This window comes from Camelus ferus, chromosome 10 (genome assembly GCF_009834535.1).
Source record: "Camelus ferus isolate YT-003-E chromosome 10, BCGSAC_Cfer_1.0, whole genome shotgun sequence".
Taxonomy (NCBI): domain Eukaryota; kingdom Metazoa; phylum Chordata; class Mammalia; order Artiodactyla; family Camelidae; genus Camelus; species Camelus ferus.
The window spans coordinates 54,335,411-54,362,662 of NC_045705.1; the positions used below are offsets into that span (position 1 = coordinate 54,335,411).

The 27,252-nt window shown below is 41.8% G+C and overlaps 1 protein-coding gene across 1 annotated transcript in view; it reads right to left on the reverse strand.

Annotated features, from left to right (window-relative positions):
- Window positions 1-27,252, reverse strand: part of SYT9 (synaptotagmin 9) — a 176,049-nt gene that overhangs the window by 105,635 nt on the left and 43,162 nt on the right. Inside the window, 2 exon segments of the mRNA XM_032489135.1 lie at window positions 5,681-6,227; window positions 15,442-15,793. Coding sequence (XP_032345026.1) covers window positions 5,681-6,227; window positions 15,442-15,793 — 899 coding nt within the window.

The following is a 27,252-nucleotide window of genomic DNA, read 5'->3' on the forward strand; positions in this document are numbered from 1 at the left end:
CTTTTCAGTTTGAAGAAAAACAAAAATCCCAAAGCCTCCAGGAGCATGGAGTAGGAACAAATGGAAGGCATCCAAAATAATTCTCCCGACTAATTTTATAAATCAAAAATTACCTTGATTCCAACCCAGATAACGGCCATCCAAGAAGGTAAATTACGTGTACCACGCATGAGCATAGATGTAAAGTATCAGCAATGCATAAAGCAGGCGATATACTAAGGCCAGTCTGGACCATACTAAGAATATAAGATTGGCTAAAATTTTTTAAAAAAATCAATGTTATTGACCAAAGTAGCAGATTAAAGTGAAAAAGATCCCACAAGATCATAGTATTTGATAAAATGAATGATCTTCGTCACTTTTCTGACCTGTTCTGACCTTTGTGATAAAAAGGCTTAGTCAAAGGGAACCCTTAGACACCGATGGTGGGAAGGTAAATTGGTGCAGCCACTATAGAAGACAGTATGGAGCGTCCTTTAAAAAACTAAAAATAGAGCTATCATATGATCCAGCAATCTCATTCCTGGATATATATCTGGACACAAAAAGGAAAACTCTAATTTGAAAAGATACATATATCCTGATGTTCAGAGCAGCACTATCTACAATAGCTAAGATACGGAAACAATCTAAGTGCCCATCAACAGAAAACTGGCTTAAGAAGATACGTTATTACTATTCAAACAGAAAAAAGAATGAAATATTGCCATTTGCAGCAACCAGGATGGACCTAGAGAATATTATACTTAGTGAAGTAAGTCATATACTTCAAATACTATATGATATCACTTATATGTGAAATCTAAAAAGTAATACAAATCAATCTATATACACAACAGAAACATACTCACAGACAGAAAATAAATTATGGTTACCAAGGGGGGGGGGTAGGGACAAATTAGGATTATGGGCTTAATAGATACAAACACTATACATCAAATAGACAAACAGCAATAGCATAGTATAGCACAGGGAATTATATTCAGTATCTTATAATAACCTATAATGGAATATAATGAGAAAAAAAGAACTGAATTGCTATGCTGTACACCTGAAACTAACACAATATTGTATGTCAATTATACTTCAATTTAAAAAAAGGCTTAGTCAACTAGGAATACAGGGATATATTTTTAATATAATAAAGACATCCACACTACATCTATAGCAAAATCATACTCAATGGAAACGTTAGAGACATTCCATTTAAAAGAAGGAACAAATCAAGATGACAAGTACCATAAGTATTGTTCAGCATTATATGGGAAATCCTAATCTGTGCACAAATTAAAAATAAAAGGCATACAGATTAGAAAGAAACAAATACAACTATCATAATTCACATGACTGATTATTGACAAAGAAAATTCAGAAGAGTCTACAAATTATAAGAGAAGTAAGAATTTTTTACAAAATTGCCAAATAGAAGATAAATACACGAAATTTTTACTGTATCGCTATATAGCACCAATAGTTAGAAAATGCAATTTTAGAAAAGATACTATTTAAAATAACAAAAATAAGGTACTTATCAATAAAACTAACAAAAGATATGCAAGACATCCTCATGTAGAAAATTATAAGCGTTGAGTGAAAGACTTTAAAGGAGAACTAAATAGATACACTATGATCATGAATAGAAGACTTAATATCACAAAAGATGTAAAATTTCCCTAAATTTATCTATAGACTTCATAGAAATCCAAACAAATCCTGGAAAGAAATTTTAATTTGACAATCTGATTCTAACACTTATGAGAAAGGTCAAGTATCAGCCAAGACTGAACTGAAGAAAAAGCAGGCTAGATGGTCTGCTCTTCCAAATGTTAAAGGTAATTATAAAGGATAGTAATTTGCAAATTGCGCTATTGGTAGAAATAGTCAAATAGAACAACAGAAAAGAGAATCCAGAAACAGATTCCTCAGATATAGCAACCTATACAGCAATTCACTGCAGATTACTGTGAAAATACGCTGGAAAACTAGTTATCCATAAAGAAAAAGAAGTATGGATGTCTTATAGACTGAATGTTTGTGTCTTTCCAAAATTCCTATGTTGAAGCCCTAACCCATAGTGTGATGCTACTTGGAGGTGGGTCTTCTGGGAGGTAATTCGGTTTAAATGAGGTCAGGAGAGTGAGGCCCCCATGATGAGATTATCGTCCTTACAAGAGGAAGGGAGACCAGAGGTTGCTCTCTTCACCACGTGAGGACACATTAAGAAGACAGCTATCTGCAAGCCAGGAAGAGGGCTCTCACTGGGAACCAGATCTGCTTGCACCTTGATCTTGCACTTCTCAGCCTCCAAAACTGGGAGAAATAAATTCCTGTTTTAGCTATCTAGCCTATGTATTTTGTTATCGTAGCTTGAGCTAATACAGGATGTCGATATTACATTTCACATTTCATTCTCATGGATTAAAATCAAAATTAGGAAAGGCAAAACTTTAAAATGTCTAAGAGAAAATATAGGAAAAATATCTTTACGACCTAGAGTAGGAAAGGATTTCTTAAACAAAACACAAAAGTGCTAACTTATCATAGAAAATGCTGATATATTTTACTACATTAAATACAAGAACCTCTATTGATCAAAAGACACCAAGTGAGTATAAAGACAGCCATAGATAATGTTCGTAATACACACAACCAACAAAGGAGTCACATCCAGACTGTATAAAGAACATATATGGATCAACAAGGAGAAGAGAGTAAACAAACAAAAAACAGAAAAAAGTGGTGAACAAACTTTAGCAAGAAAGGTAATATGAGTAACCAATGAACTTATCAAAAGACGGTCAACCTTGGCAGCCAAGAATATACAAATCATAAACCATTTTATGTGCATGCACGCACACATACTAAACAGTGTGGTAACTGCAGGAGTGGGTGAGAATATAGAGCATTAGCAACTGGGTTAGGGCTAGGTTTGGGGTTAGGGTTAGGGTCATCCCTCACAATGGGAGGGTCAACCTGTATAGCCATGGTAGAAAGGCATTGCCTAGAAAATTTGAAAGCATGGGTACCTTACATTTATCAGGGATACACCCTAGAGAAATTATTGCACATGTGACAGGAGACGTGCACCAAAAAGTTCTGCAGTATTATTCAGAATCAGAAAAAAACTAATTAACAACCCAAATATCATCAACACAAGAAAGCTAATTTGTATACATAACACAGCAGAATTTTATACAGTAACAAAAATACACGAACCACAGCTCCATTCATCTCTATTGTTAAATGTCAAAATCACCGTGGACTGAAAAAAAGTCAAAAAAGAGCTCTGAAAAGCAGAAACAGACAAAACTGAACAATATATTGCTTTACAAATAAAATTCAGGATAGTGATTTCCTTTTGGCAGGGACGGGCTGAGAGAATACGACGGGGGAGGGCGACCCCTGGGCCATCACCAGAGTACCTGGTGGTATTCTCCCCTTCAGCTGAGGGGTGGGCCATGTCTGTTCATTTCATTATTCCCTCATTAATCTGTATGTGTACATTACAGACGCTGTTACATACATGTTGTATTATAAAAATGAAACCTTGGTAAATCTCAGACTTTCATTCTCAGTCTCTGTACAAAGTCCCATTCAAAAAAGTACAGTCAAAACAGCAAAATATAATAAATTTTAAATGCAATTTAAAAAAAACACCAGATTATGAAACCATCTGTAATTCCATTCTCAGGACCTCCTCTCTCCTGCTGGCTACCCAAAGACCTAGATCAAAGCTCAGAATATTTATTGTTTGCCTAGGAAACAACTGAGAATTTTGAGGCCTTATCAGTTTTCCTTCTTGATAAGTTCACATTCTACTCAACTCTATGGAAATCCAGGATTCTCCATCAGTGGATGGAAAACTAGTCACAGGAGAGCGCTAAATGGCAGTGATCCCAGGGCTATAAGGCCTCTGCAAGCTGCCCTTCTATGCTCCCATCCCATGGGAAACTGCTCTAGGAGACCTCCCCACCAGGGATCGGCCTTACTTACATTTCTATCAGCCACCGTGCACTTGTGTTACTCTTTCCACAAAGTTTCCAGGAGGCAACTCACAGCAGGATCCCTGTTGAGATTTCTAATAACCACTCCAGCTCTTTTATGAAATGCATTAGTCACAAAATACAAAATGATGTCACACTAGATGACATGACCAACCTCTCTCTACCAAGGCTCATCACTGATGCCGGCAGAGTCTCAGCTGATATCCAAGGGGACTTGGTAAATACTCTAGTGAGATGGTTCCTTCTTGAGCCATTCGTCTTTTAGTATCAGCAGCCTGCTCGCCTTGTTTCTTTAAAGTTTATAATGCTGCCTCCTGAGTTTGGCAGTGGGGATTTGGGATACAATCCTTGCCTCCCATAGCATCTGTTTTGGGGTTTACAGATACTACAGCCTTTCAGGTTTGAAGATGTCTGTGCTTTACCCAATCACCCAAATCACCTTAGTTTCATCACCTGGTGTTCTCTGCACCTTCTCCAGCTCCTTTTCTTTCCTCATCATTATGATAAAGGCCATTAAAACTCTATGCTACACTCTGCTTATCTGAGGAGCAGGACAAAGCTGGCTCTGGCATCACAAAGCTGTGAAGAGAAGGTGTCCCTTGGAAGAGCCAAAGTGTGGGTGAGTCCCTGTTCACAAAAGGGGCTGAGATGAGAGAGTATCAGTGTGGGTATCTGGTCACTGGGCAGAGATTCTGTGTGTTCTCTTCTCTTCCTGAACAGAGTGAGAGCCTTTCATGAATGGGATCCAAACTCAAGCTGGGTCATCTAAGCCGATCTAAGCTGAGTAAGGATTATGGTGCTTAGTGTCTTGGATGACTGGGCAGAGAACTATGTTGCCCTCAGCAGATGAGCTAACAAAGTTGCCTGAGTGAATCTGGACAGAGATAAGAAACAAGTGGCCTTAAAATATTAGAGTCACCTAAGAAAGTCCAATTTTCCTTTCTGTTTCAGGACCATCAATACACCTCTGCAGGATAGTGAGAGGGATGTAAACGGAGGAAAAATATCTCCACTGCACTCTGGTGTTAAATGTAAACATAGATATATAGCATCACTCCATAGCACTTCCACCCTTTCTCCTGAGCTCCAAATAGGATTTGACCTTGTATAGATTAGTTTTGCCAATATCTATAGATCAGACTGACCTCCTTGTAACTCTGATTCTGTATTTTATAAAGTGGTGCCTACTCTTCTCAATCATTCTCAGTTCTGGGATTAAAGCTGAAGATCTGATCATGGGAAATGCTGCTGAGCTGACCTGAGAACATGGCAAGGGCTTAATGCTCTCAGAGAGTCAGGCAGTGGTCTCTTAGCCGCAGATTATAGTTAAAGGATGCCAGGACCCACTTAGCACAGCCAATCTAGAGAGCTCTAAAGAACATGTGGTAAAGAGGGCAGAAAATATCTAGTGTCTATTAGGGAATAGCTAAGAATTAGAAAACAGAAGAGAGACAATATTCTTTAATATTGCTTTCATGAGTAATTCTTGGAAACTGCAAAATGAATATTATGAAAGATTTGTTTATGGAAAGGTACAAGGAGGTTCGAAGCAAGAGCTCTATGGCCACTAACATGAATTTGGTACTCTGCCTCCTCCCGCAAATAAAATAAGGTGTAAGCAATCTGTCTGTATGCTGACCAGTAAGCCCCCCAAAATGAAGAAATGTTAGACTCACATTGGTGACGTATTCGATGTCCTTCCAAAGGATGCACTCCCTGGGGAAATCAGCCAAGTCTAAGAAGTGATCCACCACCACTTGGCCGATTAAGTCATGACGAGAGAACCTGTCAAAGTCATAGACAGAGAAGTGAAGCTTTCGGGCAGCAAGGTCATTGTAGGGAACCGGAAACAAAAACACTTCGTCAAACACAGGGTTCAGCGTCTTTCTGTGCACTTTAGTCTGGTGTTTTGTTTTCCGATCGGGAAGCAAATAAATCTTGACATAAGGATCTGAAGTCCCAGAAAAGTCCTTGGCAGGCAAATTGACAGCTTTGTGAATCTTCACTATGAGTTGCTCCAAGTCACAGTCATATTTTAAAATGAAGTTCAGTTTCCCACAGGCTTTGCTGTTACTCCTTCTTCCATCATCATTATCCAGCGACCTCTGCTTATATAACTCCGGTTTAATTCGCCCAATTCCAGTCAACTGTTCCTGTTTTTGAAGCTGTTGGATATTGAAGTCTGGGTTTGACAGGTTGAGTTGTCTTCGGACAGAATTATGCCTTGAGTGAAGAACGAGAGAGAACAAAGTTATAACCTCATTAGTTCCGGGTCTTTCAGAAACGTGTGCCTGGGATGTAGGTAGACTGTTACGCACTGTTAAAAGCTTAGATCTGTGGGCCTTTTTTTTTTTTTTTTGGCCTAAATTCAAAACGCTCATCAATGGAGTAAGCTGCACCCCAAGGCCTGAAGCCCAAAACTGAGGCCTGGCAGCAGGAAATGAACTTACTAGCATGTGACCTTGGAGCTTTAAAGGTTTAATGCACTTTCTAAACCGTCTCATGTGCCATTAAAGAAGCTTATTCAGCTGGTAGGAGGTAAAGATTTGTACAAACTGGTTTAAAAATAAAATTACTCACCTAGGTATCTAATATCCTGAAATTAAAACCATCAGCTCTGTGTTCTCTTAAGAAGAATGGATCTTTCTCTAAATTATATAGAATCCCCTGTCACTGGCTTTTAGCCTTATAAGGATGCACATTCTTACTGGTTCAAATCAAATCATTTCATCACAGGAAAATGGTTTTCGCTCCTTTGGAAATGTACGTGGCAGGATGGGTCTGCTTGTAGTAGACTACGTTGACTCTGACAGATGCAAGGACCAGCTCGGTGACTATGCTTCTGCTGTACCACGTGGGTGATCAGGGATGAGGAGGAAAGGTTTGATTTCTATAATAAACACTGAGGGCATAAAAATTAAAGGTAAGCTACTATAAAGGTATATGGAGATTCAGTTAGATAAGGATGGACGCTGATATTTGCAAATTAAGTATTTGCTAACAGACTCTACTCTTCAGCCAGTAAGCTTATTGGTTTGGGTTAAAAGTTTCCCTGAAATTGTCTCAGAAACCTGCCTTATTTTGTGTGGATCTTCACCAGCTGAGAGAAGTCATCATTACATACGAAGTTGTCTTTAAGGTTAGTTTTGTTTGTTTTTGGCTCAGAGTTCAGAGCTGTTATACTGTATTTCCTGCAATCTCTTAATAACTTAATTAATACAGCCTCTCTACACCAAGAGGCAAAAGGGAACAGTCAAGCTGTCACTAAGGGATTGGTAAATAGTTGGAGAGGCAGAGTGAACATTTGAGTTTGTCTTCTTTTCCTTTCTTAAGACTACTTTATGAAATAAAGATGTAAAAATGGGATTAACAGACTTCAAAACATGTTTGAAATTATTCTCCTTTGTCATATAGATGTTGTTAGGCTGAACAATCCTTATCATCCTAAAATTCCCTCCTGACTGCTAATCATCCACGTGGTACAATGAGAGCACAATCACAGAGCTGTCATTCGCATCTGTCACAGCCAACACAGTCCACCGCAAACACACCCAGGTACACACATTCCCATACGTGCAGAAACGATGTGGTCTGAAAGTGTCTGCTGTGAGATGTTAACTTTTAACAGAGAAACCCACCACCTGAAGTTCTCTCTGTATCTTGTGATTTTTCAGGGGGAGAGGAGTAGTTAGGGGATACTGTTAGGCACCTAAAACTGGCTTTCTGTGCTAGTACAGCCAGGTCAGTCCCTCATCTACATGTTGAACCTTTGTGATGCCAGAATAGAGCTTTAATCTTGCTCTATTAGGATCTCTGGGCAGAAAAGTCTGGCAGGCAGCAGCACGGAGCCAGCCCTGTGCAGAGGCCATAAGCAGCTGATAGCAGCTCCTCCTTCCTCTGTTGTTGATTTTTCTTTCCAGGCTGGATTCAAACAAGGGCCCTACTTGAGTCTGGACTCAGCTCCCACCTATGATGGGTCATTCTGGGCACTATCTAATTAGTAGTGCAGTTTAAACACTGAAAAGGCACCTTTAAGACCCACTAGATACAGCTTCTCAGCACCAATGTCCACGACAGAACACTGGACCTGTGTCTACACCAGCACCAACCCCTGCCACTCTGCTCTCACTTTCCCCTAAGGTGGCTGCTGAGCAGACTCTCTGCGCATAAGAACCTAACTTTGACGTATTTGAGTCCTGGCTTTAAATTCATCCCAGCAACATTTTGTCTCATCCCTTATCTGTAGGACTAAGCCTGCCATGTAAATTTTAATTTGAAAGATATGAACTTGGCTGCTGGGCAATGGAACATATTCTGTTTTACTTGTACATTTTCTTAGACATGAAATCTGGAGAGAAATAAGTCCTGCTTGCTCTGCTCTTCTAACCACAATGGATTGCCAGAGGGTAGAGGGGGTGGGCTGGGGAGGGCATTACGGAGAGATTTGTACTTCAAAGACCAAAGCAAGATCCCAGTCCCTCAGAACCCAGAGGCACAGGAGGCCTCCATTCAAAATTCCAACAGAGCTGAAGATTCTTTTTAAAAATCAAGTACAGACATGAATATATCATCTACACAAATGTTTTTACACGACCAGTTTCATTCCCAACCCTGTTCACCTCATTCAAAATCGCACTTACTACTGGGAAACCAGTTGAAACCAACTGTAAGGTAGTGGCTTAAAGCAGATGGCAAAGACTGTAACAGCCCATGACGGTTCTCATTCCAGGAGAGAGTAGGCGATGACTGGAGCTGGGGGCAGAGAGCAGAGAAGCTCAGAGCAGCCCGAGAACCAGGGGAACTTATAGCCCCCCAGCATCCCCCACCCCCGCATCACCTCTGCAGCTCTCTGGGCTGAGAAATGAGAAAGGAGAGCAGGGAGGCTGCCCCAGGGACATGAAGGAGAAGATGAGGTAGAGGAAATGGAAAAATCAATATCCCATGGCTCCCCTAGGCTACTTAAATAGAGGCGGGAAGAAACAGCAAATCCAAAGTAGGAGAGAGGAAAGATACAAAGCAGAACATGGTGACCTGAGCTCCCCTCCCCCAGATGAGGGGTTTGGAAATGGTCAGTGGAGGTGAACCTGAGTGCTGTAAACTATAGCTCTCCAGGGTAAGGGTCTAGAATTTTAATGCCACTGAGTGAGTGTGGCAAGGAAGGGTCTGTGTCTGAAGCAGACAGTCCCCTGAGTAGGTCTGGGGAGCTTCTGTATCTGGGTATTTTCAGGACTTAATGGGCACAATGAATGGATGGAGAGGGGGGCCCCAAGGATGGGGGCTGAGAAGGAACATTGAGAGAGGGTGTCCTCGGTAAGCAAGTACTACTCCAACACTGTCTTAGAGAAGCTGGCCTTGGGGCTGGAGCTCGCAGCTTCCTCCACCTCCCATCCCTGCTCAGGGCAGGAGGAGGCCATTTTCCTGGTCGTGAAACAGGCAGGAATGAAAATGTCATAGCTGGAGCTGGCCATCCCAGACCAGAGCCGGGAGACCAGAGCCTGGAGAAAGCCAAATTTCAAAGATGACCAACCAAATAAAGCAGATTTCCTACATCAAATTCAAAAACACACTTTCATGCCTGAAGGTATCTGAGCCGTGCTGAGTTGCAGCCAAGGGTTAGGAGAGTCAGGTGCTCATGTGCAGAAGGCTTTCCTCCTCACTTCTCCTCAAATTTGATTTAATCCCTTCCAGTGTCCTAATTTGAGTCCCAACAAAGTCTTGTTACCTGAACCATCTTGCTACCTGAACAAAATCTTGTTACCCAAAAAGCCAGTTACCTCCACTGGATCTTCAGAAAGAGGACATTACTGTAACTCAACAAATTTGAATGTGTACAGCAAGGGGTCAGGTAGGGTGAAAGGCACAGAGAGGCAGAGCCTAGTCACCGCCTTCAAGGGAATGCTTGGCCAGGGGTGATAAGACAGTCATACACTAAGTGTAAATCAGGGCAGAGAGGGACAGGAACTGACCAGAGGTCAGAGAGAGGGAGACTGTCACAGATGAGATGGTACTTGAGTTGAGCCTGCCTACTTAACCTGGTCTCGTACTTCTCAGCCTCCCAGCTGACGCTCTAGACCTCAACAGGGAAATTAACAAAGTTTTCCTCTCGGCTCCCAGCTCTTGAGCAGGATGGGATCTTCAGCCCTTCTGCCCCAGCAACTCTCACCTCACAAATGCCCACATCTTCCAGTCCAGGTTCTGTATAAGAATCCGAGCCCAGAATCTCTGGCATGCCTCTCACAGCTGGGTTTCCTCTGCAACCATGGACAAATGTACACTCTTCTGCCCTCCCTCATCTCAGGGACCCCACCTCAGAGGTGAAACTTGGCCTATCCCTTCCCTGGTTTGGGGCACCAGTGTTGATAAGGCTTCGAGGTCCATAGAGAGGAAAGAGAAGCAAATGGTGATTTCAGAATCATCACGAGTCTCTTTACGAAGTTCAAGTCAAGACGGGGAAGTCCAGAAACAGTGGGAAGTTTGGAAGAAGTGGGACTCTGTTTCCCTTCTTGGAATCTTCCCTGGTGACGGAGAGGAAAGAGGGTTGTTCCTAACTATAAGCAGACACAGAAGAAGGGGCAGTTGCAGACAGACAAGTGCAGTTAACTGACTACAAGGGCAGGAGGAAATGGAAATCTGAGGAATTCTCGTTCTGGGATTCAGAGGCTTCTAGGGTGAGTGATATAATGGAGATGTGGGCTTCAGGCCTTGGCCAGTGGAGAGGTGTGGTCAAATGCAAAGCACGCCCTGTTTCTCCCATTCCCTCCCAAGTTAAACAGACAAGACAGGACACCTTGGTGACATATTCAAATAGTTTATCCCCCATTACTAAAATAACCCTATGTCGACCAACATTTTCTCTAAAACAGCTCACATCTCATGCCTCAATTTCCATTCCCACTGCTTTCAACTGACTTCAGGTCCTCATCATCACAGGCCTGAACTGGCTGCCTCTAATGGGTCCCCACCCCATCCCACACTTCTTACACACTCTTGCCAGATTAATTGTCTAAAAACAATTTGAGCACTTTGATGTGTGTAATTGGTGCTTTTCTTGTATATTTCCCCAACTAGATTGTGGGCCTTTCAAGACCCAGGGCTATATCTTTCCTCTATCTTTATTACTAGCACATAATATCGAGCTTTGCACAGAGCAAATGTTTAATACATGTGTCTAGAGTAAATACATGAATGCCATGGACATAAAAGTTTCTGATAATTAAATCCCGTAGAGAAAACATACATTTACATCTGGTTTCAGGGTTTCATGGAAGTTAAGAGAGGTCTAGGCAACTTCCATTTTTGAAGCTGTCAGTTTATTAAATCTCAAGAAATAACTAAATGAGTAATTCAAAAAAGTACGTTTTAAGTGTTTACACTTAACCAATGCTCCCCACACACAACACATATAGCTTAATAAAACTGTGATATCCATCGAGTAATTACAACATTTAATCCTAGTGCACCACTTAGTGGAGGTGTGGCCAGTAATTGGCCTCAAATTTAGAAGACTCAAATGATCTTCAATTCTGTCAGAGTATTTCTGTGACTCTACAGATTGTTCAGTACAGAGGTAAGTTCAAAAGTCTAAACATAAGGCTTTTAGTGAATGTGAGACCTGGGACAAGGGACCTTCCACCAGCTTCACACCATTATAGGCACGGCTCAGTTTAAACTTTTGGTGCTTTGCCACTTTCGTCAGCAGAACACGAGAAAAGTGGCCTGATATTGACGCATGTACCCTGTCAGTCATTCATGGAAAAATTCCACTATGTGCCCAAGGCTGCACTAGGGGTTAGATATTTAGGGAGAAATAAAGCAGATGTGGTCTTTGAGCTCACAGAACTCATAGCCTAGAAGGGGCAGAGACAATAAACATACAATCATAGAGTCAGAAATAGATTTTAATCCTACCAAGAGTGAAAGAAGGCTACATGTGAGATAGTAAAGAGCAGGAGGGAACAGAGGAAAGAATACATACTGCATACAGGCGGTCAGGAAGGCCTATGAGGAGGGGACATTTTAGCTGGGCCATTAAGGCTGAAAGGAGTCAGACACAACAAAGGGAAAGGAAAAGCATTCCAGGCTGAGGGAACAGCATGTGTGAGGGCAGGAAGAGGCGGGGATCCTGAAGCAACCAAGAGAGAGGATAGTGGAGCCGGAGTGATGAGCTTTTTCAGGTGAAGCCTCTTAACTGAGTCCACATTACTGGTGTCCCCTGGGCTGTGCTACATGGCGGAACTGGCTGGGAGGTGAGGCCAACAGGTGGCCGACAGGTGACAGAAGCAGACTGTGGCAGCACTACACAGGGCCTTCACAGACCTGATCAGGAGTCTGTGGTGTGATAATTGAAATTTTTATAAAACCAAAGTGTTACAAAGAAAACCTGAGAAGACTTATAAGCACAGATAGAACGTTCATCTTGGGACATGAATCAGGAAATGGATGAGATGGTCTTTCAAGGTTCCTTCTATTTTGAGGATCCAGGGATTTTCATATATTTGGAGTAAAAACCTTTAAAATGTTCTGGAATTGAAAAATTTTGGAAAAAAAATCCATGTGCCCAGGTCATTATATAAAAGAGATTTCATCCAGTGGGGAGGGTATAGCTCAGCGGTAGAGTGCCTGCCTATCATGTGTGCGGTCCTGAGTTCAATTCCCAGTACCTCCATTAAAATAAATTAATAAACCTAATTACCCCCCCCCCAAATAGGGACTTCATCCAAATCAAAAGGAATTAACAGGAATTTTGGAGGATTCCAACAGTAACTAGGCTCACTAGAAACAGAATGCTAATGTGCTCGATCTTGGAAGAACAGAAAGTTGTCCTGACCAGAAACAATCTTCGAAGATGAAGCAAAGCTCATCTCCCGGACATTCCAAAAGGCAGGGGTAGGAGCCCCATGGATCCACGCTGCAGAGGCCAGGGGAGGGCGGGATTTCCAATGCAAACGCCGCAGCAGAAGCTGTGCCAATCACAATGACAGTGGAGAGGCCCTCAACTGGGAGGCTAAGCTTGGTATGGTTGGGGCCAAGAAGGTGTCCTGGGAACTTTAGGACAAGGGATAACAGCCGCAGGATGGAAGCAGGGAGAAAGAAAGTGACAGCAGTGAGAAAGTAAAGAAGAAATAAGGACTAGCAGAGCAGACTGCTTAGAGCCAACTCAGCAAAGAATACTTTCCCCCATCCCCAGATATAGTACCCAAAAATGTTACTAAGAAAAGAATGTTAAAAATGTTCTGGAGCATCAAGGAAATTTCATTGATTTTCCCAATTTTGTCAGTAAAAAAAGGTTTTATGTGTGCATGTGTGTGTGTTTATAATAGAACACAACTCTAAAGAATTGGAAGACCACACCCTTCCTATTATAAGACCATGAGTCAAAGATACGTATTTCCAGACACAACCCATAAAACTAGGTCAGCAGTAATTTGGATAAGAATGTTTGAAATGCATAACGATGCAAATCATCAGTATTAGGTCAAATGCAGCTGGAAAGAGTTTAGTTTTCTTATAGTAGTCAAATATTACTACACTTGATTTTGGCCATCAGAAGAGATCACTTAGTTGCATGACTTCAAAACCAAAATACATCTAAATGTAAAATGCATTTTTACAGGGACAATTCCTTCACTCTCTCTTTTAATTTTTTTTCCTTCTACCCAGTTTCCACAAATTAGTGGTGAAGATATCTACAGTCTTTATTTTCAAATGACATCTATTTCTTGATATGCAGGTTACTTATAAACTTTTCTAGAATAAGACTAACAATTATAGTGATATGACTGCTGCCAATTCATTAGAATTATGGCAGTCTCGTTCTAGAATCTAATAAAAACACAGTACTATCACTCTGTACTGATGGAACCCAGATCAGAAAAATTAACACACAGAATAAGACCAAGTGGAAGACAATCCCAATGGAGATTCCATCTGAAGGGCCTAGTTTCTCAAGCACTGAAAGGATTTTATTATGAGTCTGCACCACTGCACAAACTCCACGGCAGCATCCAACAGAGCTCCAGTTATATTTAAGTCTTAATTCTAAAGAGAAATCCTAATGATAAAATCTGAGGATTTCTTCTAAATCAAATGGCAAACAACCATCCATTTCCTCACAGAGGAATATTTTAAGTAAAGCTCTTTGATTCAGACTTGGAAATGATGCTAAAATAGGTTTCTGAAAAAATTAAATTATAAACTGTCATATTCCATCCCACTTAACGTGAATGAGCAAAGCCTCTAGGATAAACTTGATTAACATAAAAAAGGGTAAAATCTTATTTCTATTTCTAGGGAACAAATTTTAAAAAGATTAAAAAATATAACCACACACTGTACTTGTACTTTCCAAATAACAGCACACGCTAGTCCTCTAGCTATCACTCAAGCAAATATTTCCATTTTAATGAAAGCTGCTTTCTGAGTCTCTCTTCCTGAAGTCTCTTACTGAGAGAGAATTTTTATATCCAGTGATTCAGAACTGGCTATTTAACCTCAAAGCCACCTTTATGCATCTGGGCCTTGGCGGGGGGGGCATGTCTTGATAACGAGGATAAGAACCACAGTACTGAAGGCAAAATGGCAGCCCACGTGGTGGGGAACATACCAGGCGCAGACCTGTGCAGAGCACATGACGCACACGTTATCACTTCACTCTTAAAACCACCCATCGCCATTCCTCTCTCACACAAGAGGAGAAAAGAAACAGATGAAGGTTAAATAACGTGTCCAACATACACATGTAGCTAGAGCTAGTTCGCTGGAGCCCAGAGCCCTTGCTTTCTATCACTGCACTATATCATTCTTCTACTGCACGAGAGCACAAAGCATCCAGCCCATGGAAAGAGAGTGACCCTAGGCCTGGGCACTCTGTAGACCATGCAAAGGCTGGAGATGGAAAAAGACCTCCAGCCACTGTGTGGAGTCTAAAGAGAGCCTGTGTGTGACAGCCAGGCTAGGTCAGAGGCACCGGGAATAAACTTGGTAACACTAGGAGGGCAGCACGAAGAGGGAGTAAAAACTCAGGCTCTGGTGTTGGTTGACCCAGAGCTCAAATCTGGACCTGGGTGATTACCCATATATGACTTTATTTCTAAATCTCCTTGGCTCAAGTTGCTTCTTCTACAAGATGAAAATGAGAATAGGATCTGTCTCACACAAAGTTGTGAACCATAATAAAATATAAAGTTCTTAGATAACACTTGATACGGTAAGTCTTAGCAATGTTAACTATTATTATCATGAACTAAGCAGAGACTATGCAGCGCTCAGGAACCTAACAGGAGTATAGGAAGTATCAAATTTTCCATTTTGCGTCTCTGATACTGAATGGACATTAGCAAGGTCACAGGCTCCTTGGCTGATCAATGCCACTGCCACCAAGAGAAGGGGACGGGGCATTGCTTGCCTTGTATTTAGAGAGGAAAGGGGCGTTACTGACCGAGCCGATGAGGTTGGCTCTGTGACTTGGCGCTGGATGCGGACGCCATGAGCACAGTTCTCCTGGTCCCCAGACTGGGTAGAGAGGGGAAGGTCAGGGGAGGTGTGGCTGATCTTCATGGAGGCGTCTGCACAAGGAGTGGGAGGGTCTAGGAAGCCCTCACTGTTCTCCTGCTCATTGGTCTCTGTGTCCGTGTAGTTAAGAGGCTCCTGGTTGTTTTCTTTGCTACCAGAGAACAGGCCTCGTTCTCGCCATGGAACCCAGCAGAGTTTCCAAGACACGAAGAGAGAAACGCCAAAGAGAGCGAGGCCACAGGCAGTGACCACGAGGGTCAGCAGGCTCACTGAGATATCTGCAAAGAAGCAAAGATCAAAGGTCAGTGTGATTGCTCCTCCCGTGCCCACCCACTGCACGGTGCGGGCAGAATACTCTCTCATCCATCTGTCCCTCAGGAGTGACAGTGGAAGGCCAGGCTGGAGATGCTGCTGGGTCACCCGACTCTGTGGCAGGGACAGTGAGGACTCAGACACAAGTGCAGATGAGGTAACATGCAAGCATGTTTAGAAATAATAAACAGCCTGCAACAGCAAGAGACAGGGAGTATTTAGGGGACCAGGAATGCCCTGCATGTCAACCGAGACCCTAGTCCTCTGCAATATAAATCAATGACATTCTGGGAGCAGGGCGGTTTCAACTACCCTTAAAAATTCCCCTGTCATCTCAGAGAGCTGTATGATATAATTTGGGAATTATTTAAGTAACACCTTTTTAAAATAAGAGAAATTAAAATCCAGGTATAGGAGTAGGGAAGTGATCCAGGTAGGGGAACAGGGATGTGATCCAGGTAGGGGAGAAGGGAAGTGATCCAGGCAGAGGAGAAGGGAAGTCACCCAGGTAGGAGAGTAGAAAAGAGTAGGGAGAATAGGGAAGTGACCCAGGGGAGTATGGAAGCAGTCAGTAAAGGCGGTTTTATCAAGTCAGTTACCACAGTGGGGGACCAGAGGTTAAGCTGCTGGGGAGGCTCCACACTCTACACCTTGATTTGAGGGTAGTTCTTGAGGGGCATTTCCAACCTATAGCACGCGTGGCAAAGTTAGCTTCTGTGGCCAGAAAATTCCCACATTTCAAATAAATGCAGGGGCTGGCCTTGGAGGTCAGCAGGCACGTGTTCAAATGGTGAGGGAGAAGGAATCTGGGGGCAACGATAGCATCTGCTACATGGACCACAGCCCCACGACCTCAGTGAGGGTCCATGGCTGTGCATGCAGTGTCTAGTGGCTGTGTTCCTAACTCTCAGAACAATGGCCAAACCCCTCCAGGCTTCCGCCCCACCCTACAGGAGAGCCAGGGAGGCTAAGGCATCAACCTCAGTTGATAGCATCAACTGTGGTGCTATCAACTCCTCTCTTTAAAAGACACCCCTACCTGCTTTACTGGGCTCCACTACACGCAGGAGCCTCAAGGATTCTCTCCCAGGATCTGTTTTCACTATCTATCATTAATATTTGCATTGCTTCAGCCAAAGTTTTCTGAATGCCCATTACATGCCAGGGGCTGTGCCAGGCTTTGGAGATGCAATGGGGAATGTGATAGACACACTCTACACCTTCACAGACTCATATTCTAGTGACGGGGAAAATGAGGAATCATACTTAACAGTCACAGCTTCAACTATCTGCAGCATGACAACAATCCACAACATGAGACAGCCTTCATCTCTGCTCAGTGTGCACATGAAGCCCTCCTGCAAGTCACTTACCTCCTGAGTCAAGCTGACCACCTAGTGTCCATGTGCTTTTCAACGTGACTCTGAAGGTACTTATCATTCTTATGAAATGATCAAACAATTTTTCATGAAAAGATTACTCTTGACAGAAAGCCAGCTACCAGGCCTGCTGATGGATCTAATGTATCTCCTCTATGCTTCCCAACGAATCTTTGCCCTTGTGGCAAAACAATTTATGTCTCTGTTTGAAATCATGGGGGGTTCCAGTTTCAACATGGGTAACTGAGCTCAAAATCTTGGCTTATCCCATTTCTCTCCTCAAGTATCACTGAAATGGGAGAAGCAAACTATATAACTATGGAAAGCAAGGACAGGTAATTTCAATCCATCAGTGATCCAGTAACAGTGAGGCATTTCTGAAATTGTTTGAAAGGAAAAGCCAATTGGTGCCGAACATTTAACATAGGCAAATGAAGGGACACTAAGGGAAAAGTAAAAATTAAAAATCCCAAGTGCAGAGTAAAAAAGGGCGGGGATGGCGGACAGGGAGCAGAGTCAGCGAGGGCAGAGTAAAGCGCACTGAACATCATACCTCATGGAGCCCCAGTAAGAAGAAGGGAGAGGATGGATGGTTTGACCACAGCTCACACAGCAGGATGGAAAATTTATTGATAAAAACTTCTATAATAGATAGTAGTCCTGAGGGCTCAGGGAAGGAGGAGACCCCAACCCAGTTAATCAGGCTGCCATGGCAAACATCAATCCCTACCCCCTCCAATGAAATCTAAAAACAAAACAAGCTCCACAACACAGTGCAATCCCGTTACACACTCTTTAGTCCAGAGGTAAAACCCCTTCCCTATATCCTGTTAATCACTTCAGGACGGTTTTGACACAGACACCACTGGGAGACCACTGACAAAGGCGGGAGAAGTACACCGGAAGGCAGAATGTTTTAGAAGTGTGACGTGGTAATTATGGGAGAAGCTTAAATCCCAATCCCCTGATGTTGGCCTTGGCCACCTGACTTGCTCTGGTCAATGAAATATGAGTGGACATGGCCCATGCCACCTTGGACCACAGGACTCTTAGGCTCCCACCTTCTGCTGTGAAAAGAAGAGGTCTTAAATAAGGTCTTGATATTCTAGCCTGGGTGCCATAAAGGAAGACTTGTGGCATAGGCCCAAAGCCCAGAGTGAGGAGCAAACTTAAATCTGACACACAGGCTGAGGCAGGGCAATCACTGATCCACAGATCCATAAGCAAAACCCAAAAAGTTTGGGGTGGGGGCTGTGGGTAGAGCTCAGTGGTAGAGCATGTGCTTAGCATGCATGAGGTCCTGGGTTCAATCTCCAGCACCTACATTAAACAAACAAACCTAATTACCTGCCCCCACCCCCCCAAAACACTAAACAGTTAGTGTTTCATTTAAGCCACCAAGATTTCAAAGGTGTTTGTTACCATCGCAAAAAGTTGACTAATACATGTGACCATATAATTTATTGTCCAAGGCTAGGACAGTTCTAAGAGGGAAAAGAGGGGGTATCAATAATCCTATCAGTGAGAGATTGTACCCAGGACTGTCCAGAGCAAACCAAGGATGTATGGTCACCCTGCACTTAGAATCTCACCTGAACTCTGAACTCACTGGCTTGGTACAACACAGCCCCGCAGGATTTACTTGGTAGAGATAACACCCTAAATAAAGTAAATCCTGGGCCGACTTCTTCTAGTAACCACAAGGCCCTGACACAGCTCAAGAATGACTCTAGCTTGTTAGCTGACTCCCAGCTCTCACACTCAAAAAACACCTTGCTCCCAAGTCCCATCCTGGGGGATCCAGGAGAGCAGGGGTCTTGTCTGTTGCTCAGCATTGAATCCCAAGCATCTAAAAGAGTGCCTGGCACATAGCAGGCATTCAGTGTATGTCTGATGAAGCCCACCCGAGAGCCCTGTTACCACCCTATGTTTACTGTGAGTCAAGGGTGTGCCCTGTAAACTCCAGGAGCTGCTGGTCACATTCATAGTCACAAAAGATTTTTGTGTATAGAGTTACGACTGAAAATGTCTGGCAAATGGCAAGAGGGGCTTTTCTTTCATTCACACAAAGGTGCCATGTTGGTAGGAGGAGGCCAGGGAGCACCTGGCAGGAGAAGCCAACAGTTACCCACACAGCCACGCCATCCACTAAGCATAATCATCAGGACTTCTGTTTGCAGACAGCTCAGGGTGCCCCCTGAGACACTCCATTTGAACTTTCCTCTCCTTTTCCAGAGAGAAGTGCTAGAAAGCTGGGGCAGAATCATGAAGTCCATACATACCACCTACCTCATACCACGGCCTCAGGAAAGGGAGAGGGAGAATCCACTTAGAATCACAAAATAGCTTTACTAAGAAAAGGAATTATTGCTTAAGTTAGGTGGTAGGTACATGGCCACTTGTTTTATGGTTGATCTTTAAACTACAAGTATTCGATATATATATTCTTTGGCAATTATGGTATATTTTATAATAAAATTTAAAAATAGTAAATAGTGACATCAAAGATTATAATTCTAAAGATAATTTTTCTGAAGAATAGGAAAAGTATAAACTGGTCCTTCTGTCCAAGAGCGAAGAGAATCACCAGGTGGTGATTTGGGGATGAAAAGGAGGCAAATGGTAACTCAGTTCTGATCCAGATCCCCGGAGGTATTGCTGGTTGAGGGTGACTGCATGAAACTCTACCCACAGCTGCCATGGAGGCCATCCTTCCAGGGAAGATTAGAGCAGGGTGCCCTGCAATCAGGCCTGATCATCAGAACCCTCTTCTGCTGGCCACCAGCCCTCGCCACAGGACGTGATGTACTGCAGCAACATCCCTAGACACCAGACAAGACACCATGATACCCTTAGATCCGGCAGACATCCCAGCTGGATACCTATGACTCCAAGGGATCCCTGCAAGCCTGAAGACTGTTCTGGAATGGCGAATATTATTGCCCATTGAGCACAAAGCTTCAGCACCTATACTGCATATGGACAGAGGAATGGTAGTTGCCCTGTTGAACCGTGAAGGGACAGGAAGAACATATAAACGAATGACGACGACAACAAAATCATGGGACCAATGGGCCAACTCAGCAACTTGAAAGAAGCTAGCCGAGCTGGACCATCAGAATAAATGACACTTGCGAGAGGTAAATTAATTCATTTACTCAGTGAGATGTTTAAAATAGTGGTGAAGAAGGAGAAGCATGGCTGGGCAGTAACCAGAATTAGACACCCCTGAAAGATGTCACCTGATCTCACTAAGAAGAGGAGCTTGTAGCCTGAGAATTCCACAGCCAGCCACATTATCATCAGAGGAGAGGAAAAGCATTTTCAGTCACCAATGACTCAGAAAATACACCATTCATGTAGCCTCTCCTGCATAAACCTGCAGAAATTCTTCAAACCAACAAATAAAAATTTACGTCAGAATAGAGAACCCAAGGGCTTTCTAGATAAGATATATACTTACATCCCATGGATCACAAGAACTGGTGATAAGCAAAGAAAACAGGAAAAAGTATATTAAATCTGAATAATTGCTGGTTTTGAGGTTATAAAGTTTAACGAAACTATAAGGAAAAAAACACTTAAAAGAGCAAAGTAATGATAAATACATACACTTAAATTCCAACAATTTCAACAAAACATGGGAAATGAAAGGAGGAAGGAAGTAAAACCAAATTAAATGTCCTACATTGTTAGCAGGGAGAGATGACAGATACTTCAACTTGCTGTTGGTAAGGAATATAGGTGCAAATACATATATAAAATAATTAAGGAAGACTGTGATTCATAATGGTGCATATGCATATATATTTATGTATATATATCCTCTCCTTCCTGAGACCCCCCCATAAATAATCTGAAACAAATATAAAGTATAAACTCACAATCACAAAGAAAACAGCATTAGATAATCAGCAAAAAGGTTTTAATTTTTTTTTTTCTTGGAAGACAGTATGTGAATGGAGGTGTGGTAGAGGATGCCATAGACCCCCCAAAAATGCAGAGTGGGGTAGACTTAAGGGGCAGGCAACCTGGCCCATTAAACTCAAAACAGGCTCAGGACTCAGATATTTCCAATATGGTGGCAGCTAAGACTAATATGTTGAGCTGAAAACATGGGCGGTGACTGAAAATCTTCACCAAATATTGTCCAAACTGTCTAGGGAGAAACCAAGGTGACTAGTAGGAGAATTAGTGCCCAAGAGCAGAATTCTCCATGTTCTTGCAAAAAATGGAAGCTCTCGTAATCCCCCTAAAGTAAATCTTGAGTGTTAAAATGTCACTCACAGATACATCCCTGTGGTCAGCTTTTCTACTGCCTCATTCTTAAGTAGGACTAAGCTACAAAGAATCACCAGCCATATACAGAAATCTTAGAGCAACATCAACCTATAGAAGCAACAACAACAACAAAGATGTTCCCAGAGAAAACAGAGAAAAATCAGGGAGGAAATAGGAACTTTTAAAACATTTCATTCACAGGAAATTTCCACATTGGAAATTATGAAGGGAATTTTCATGTATTCCCTCCATACAAGAGTAAACTACTAGAATGGAGAAGATAATCTTCTAAGAAAAAAAAAAAACCTGATGGCTAAAATGAGTAAAAAATTCAAGAAAGGGTAAAAGTAAAGGAACATCTACCTGAGTATGAACCAGAGATTCAGGAAATTAAAGCAAAAGTTATGAGATACAGAGTATGTATTCAGGAGGTCTATTATCTAAGTTTTTCAGAAGGTTATGACAGAGAAAATGAAGGTAAGGATCATCAAAAATTTTTGATTCCCTAGAATTGAAGGACATATTGTTAGGAGTCCACTGAATACCTACAATAAAATAACTCTACCTTATGCACATTATTGTGAAGTTTCCTAACATGGAAATCAGAGAAAATCACAAAAGCTTAAGAGACAAACATAATATGAACACAAAGCAATCAGAACTATACTGACATTGGACTTAATTTAAAAAACACTAAATAATGGAACAATGCTTGCAAACTTCTGAGGAAAAATTATGATCAAGTTAGAATTCTGTACCCAAACACACTATCAAGGAAGTGTGAAGGCTCAGAAAGCCATTTTCAGACTTACAGTAAGTCAGAAAGATTACTTTCCAGGCATCTATCAAAGGAAGTTACTTGAGGATGAATGTATGAGGTCAGAAGAAGACAAAGTGCACAGGAAAGACTGCACTCCCCTCAGAAGGTCAGTGGAAGAAAACCCCAACCAGAGAGCTGAGTTGCAGGCCTGGAGGGGAGCCAGTCCAGCCTGGAGCAGAAGCCTGGGTTCTGGAAAGGTGTTCTCCTCAGATAAAGAGGATTTGATAAAACATAAATGACAAGATAAAGAGTTTATTTCTTAATAATATCATTAATTGTCTTCAAAGAGTGTTTTAAAGAAAACAAAGAGAGAGAAATTAGGTATTCCATGAGGAAATTTTTTTAGAAAAGGAAAAAATAACCTTAGTATTATTTTTCTTATATACCTCTTGACTCTGCACTAAAAAAAATTTTATGTTCATAATAACATAGACAGCATTTATTGATTCTCAACTCTTAGAACCAAGCCATAGACAAAGCATGGAGGACATAAGCTTGGTTATAGAATAGAATGGAAATGTTTTCAACTTTGACAATTTAAAATTGATAGAAAAGATGTCAAAAATTAAGAGGTAGGAAGAAAAAAGCTGAAGGAAAGGTTACAGGTTGCCTTCCAACATGAGGGAACAAGAGATGTTGTCTATAGTTGATAGATGTGTATACATGGATGGGTTTTTTAAATTGAAGTATAGTTGATTTACAATATTTACACTAGTTTCAGATTACAGCACAGTGATTCAATATTTTTATACACTGTACTATATATATTGACGTTTTTATGCTAAAATTATTTTTACATTGAAAACCATGTAAAGATAAAGCAAGCCATTTCTGCTGGGATGAAATTAGAAGGGATTTTCACTTCTATAATAACTTTTACAAAGAGCAAGTATTACTGAGGAAAAAATGAAAAACATTTTTAAGCTGCTGTAGTATATGAAGCATATGTGGGTTAGCACATTCAGGTGAACTTGGCTCTGAAATCCCCAAACATTTCTGAAAACAGTCCTTGTTTAACCCTGCTCCTTGGGTTGCGAGGACTGAAGGAATGAAAACCATGACAGTCACTACAATAATGATCATCTCTGTTCCCTAGCATGGTTTTCCTTCCAAGACAAACCTATAAAAGACATCCATCCTTGTCTACTCATCTGTGTTCAGACTTTTAGACTCATGAACAAAATATCAGGAGACTGGCCCAGGCTATCAACTTTCTACTTTGCTAATACTGATTTTAAAATATACAGTGCTTTACTATCATGCTTATTTCATACAAGAAAGGATATTTTAGCACCAGAAACAAATGCCATTTCTTTAAAATACTATAGTGAGCTTTATGAATAAAACCATTATACTCTCCTTATTTTGTCAATTCGCTTTAGAGTTGTGAGAACTTTGTCGTGGATAAATAAGGCACCAGAGATTGGGAACCACTGTCCTAGTCCTTGGAATGTCAGTCCTGCCCCATCTCTATTTCTTACAGAAACAAATATAGCTCAGGGCAAAACCGGAAAATAGATGATATTTTTGATTCCCACTCCAGTCTTCCTATCCTGAGCTCTCCTTTCAACTGCTCTCCCAACCTTGTGTTGTCCCAGAGGACTGGAATTTTCACAGGGATTATGTTGAAACCTAAAGATTTGGTGTCTGTGGCTAGTCCTCTCACAGCCAAAGGAAACTTACGATGACGACACAGAAGAGACAGGGCGCATGCTCAGAATGAATCATGATGTTTCCAGGGCAGGCAAAGGAAACTCGGAATCACAATTGAGGAGGGAAGCAAAAACAAAAAACAAAAAACAAAAAACCAAAAACAAAAAACAAAAAACAAAGCTGGAAGAGTGGTGCTGAGCACTGAGACTGAGGTGGCTGGGACATAAAAAAGGAGAGGAAATTCATGGTCAGAAATGGGGATGAAACAACCAGTTTAAAAGAAAGGTGCAAAATGAAGAAAGGCAAGTGGCTCAAGATCTTCACTGCCGTGTCCATTAACATATGACTTACCTTTTTGCAAAAGAATTTCAGGCAGCTTTAAAAATACACACAGCACAAAAGGAGAAACTTTGTGAGGAAATCAGGGCCAAAGAAGAATAAAAGTAAAATGAAAATGAAGTCAGGGGTAAAGTAAATAGCCAAAATGCATGTATGAGGTTTCGTAAAGTTGCCAGAGGTGGCTATGGAACTGGTTCCCAATACCCCACTTAACAGAGAAAAAAAAGCAACATCACCAATTACGTGATTCAGCATCTGAAACACCACACAATTAAGAAATATTTAGGAGACAGAGAAAATCTGGACTAGAAATGTAATGATATTAGAGATTACTGTTAATTACCTTTTGATATGATCATTGTACTGTGGTTATGTTGTATAGATATGTATGGAAACATTCAAATGACATGATGTCTGGAATTTGCTTCAAATTCTAGATGAAACAAGATTGACCCTGGATTAATAATTGTTGAGACTGAAAAATGAGTTCATGGAGTTTATTACATTTTTTTCTCTACTTTTGAATATGTTTGACAATTTCCTAACAACAACAACAAAAAAAACCCAAAACATGTTTAGTTGGGGAAAAGTGTTGATTTCTGACTTCAATCTCAGACATTCTTACTTAATAGGTCTTCGGTGAGAGTCCCTTAATCTCCATTTTTAACAAGCATCACAGATTAATCTGATGCTCATGGTCTACAGATAACACTGAGTAAATTAGGCCGAGTTAACATTAATATACACATACAGTGGTTCAGAACACAAGACACTTTCCTAATCCTAAAGCAATTGTGTCTTGGGGGCTTAATAAAGACAACACCGGGAAATTTAGTTAGACAATCAGGCCATGGAGAACAGGGTGCCTTGTAGGGAAAGGGGTAATGTAATTAGACAGAGGAAACAGGCAAGACCAGACAGCCCTGATGATGTTAGGTGTTTCAGGGAACTGAACCAAGGTGGAAACACTGTATAAGAAACCTCAGGGACCATCTAGAACAGGCTATGTCAGAATTCCCTCATCAACAACCCCTTCCATGTGACTATGACGCTTTCATTTGAATACTTTATTTTCTGTATTTTTAAAATGTAATACAATGAGCATGTATTACTTTGCAATTTTAAAAGGTAATAATAACTACAATAAAATTGCATTGAAAAAAATCACAGAATTCTGGAGTTATCTAGTAAAGGGAACTTAGCCCCACACACACCCAGCAACCCAGAGGGTTCTGAATGGTGACCCTTATCTTGGATAAGAAGCATATAAGAGACTTTACGCTGAAACTAGATGCTATGGTGTTAAAATGATTGAACTTTAGTTGTTTGGAAAGTGTGACCTTGCAGAGACCTTTCTTTAATTACACTGTGGGCACCACAGCATAGTAGTTAGGGACACAGGTTCTAGAAATCACAGTCAAGGTCTGCAGCCTAACATCAGTTTGTGCAACAGATGATAAATCTCTCAGTATCCTGTTTCCTCACAGCGACGTCACGATACTACTACTATTAACCACTTGGAGTTGCACTGAGTACTCAGAAAGGTACTGGCACTCAATAAATGTAAGTTATTGGGGTTTTTTTTTGTTTGTATTTTTTCATGAGGTGTCTCAGGATTCAGCCACTCCATATCCAGACTTGTTCTTACTGCCAAGAAGTGGTCACTGTGGTTAATAAACAGTGAGGCTTCTTGCAGCTTTATGAAACGGGCTGACAAGCAGACATTAGGCACCAAGTGACGTTACTGAGCTGAATTACTGAGTACAAGAGAACGTGCTCCTATTGAGTACCTGGTATTTGCTAAGGGCCAAACCAGGCGTACAAAATTAACAAAACTAGATCTTGCCCTCAAGGAACCACTGACCTTTCAGTAATGCTACTTACAATTTGCAGAGTGCTACTAAAAGCCAGAAGTGAGGGATAAGTAACCCAATCTGGGGTTCAGAGAAGGCTTCCCACAAAACAGAAGTGAGCCAAATCCTACTTACAAACACTTCTCTTACATGAAGGCCAAATCCAGGTCACTTGGGCATGTGGTCAAAAGACTTCACCAGGAGAAAGGAAGGCCAGGGCTTCTGTGTACGGCCTCTGTGTTGCACAGGGCACCACCTGCTCAACTGCACCTGGAGGCCCCAGGAAAGACCTGGCATGTTCCAAGGACTCTAGGACGAGCTTTGCCACCATTCATATATTGTGACCTTGGATAAATCACTGCCCCTCTATGGTCTTCCTCATCTGTCATAAAGGGCCTAGACGTGGCTCTCACCTTCTGTGGTGTTTCTGAACTTGCCAAATGACCTTAAGTTCACAGCAATGTCTATCTAGGGCTAAAGCCACTGCAGTCATTCCTATTAGTGACCAGAAGCCAATGGGTGCCATCCAACAGGAGGCTACGTTTTAGGGTCATTCCTGCTTTTCATTCTTGCAGCAGACATGAGGTTCTCTTAGCTCATGGAAAAATACTGGCTCACAGTGCAAACTGCAAGGATTAAGGAGCATCAGCTTGGGCCCACGGGGGCCATACCGTTATTAAGGTACTGAGCCAGGTAAACAGAGCACTCTCCTGCCTTAATTCTAAGAAGCCCGTGGACTGGTAGGGCATGGTAATTGGCAAATGATATCAACTGCATTTTCCTGCAATTGACATAAAGAGAGGAGCATATTTGGTAGCATACTGTATCTCTGGCCCTGTGGGGCTGCACCCTGGACGCAGGCATGCTAAGCCTGTACTTGCCCAGCTTCAAGACGGAAGGAAGAGCCCGGAGTCAGCAACAGAGACATCAAGGGTTTAATGGACAAGGGGAACTTACATGTCTGAAGCAAGGACCTGGAGCGACTCCCCACTGCATGAGGTGGAGGGCAGGCAGGACGTGGCTGCAGTCTTCACTTCTGGGAGCAGGGGGAGGTTACTCGTTATAGGGGGAACTGACATCAGGTTGGCTCATCGGTTACC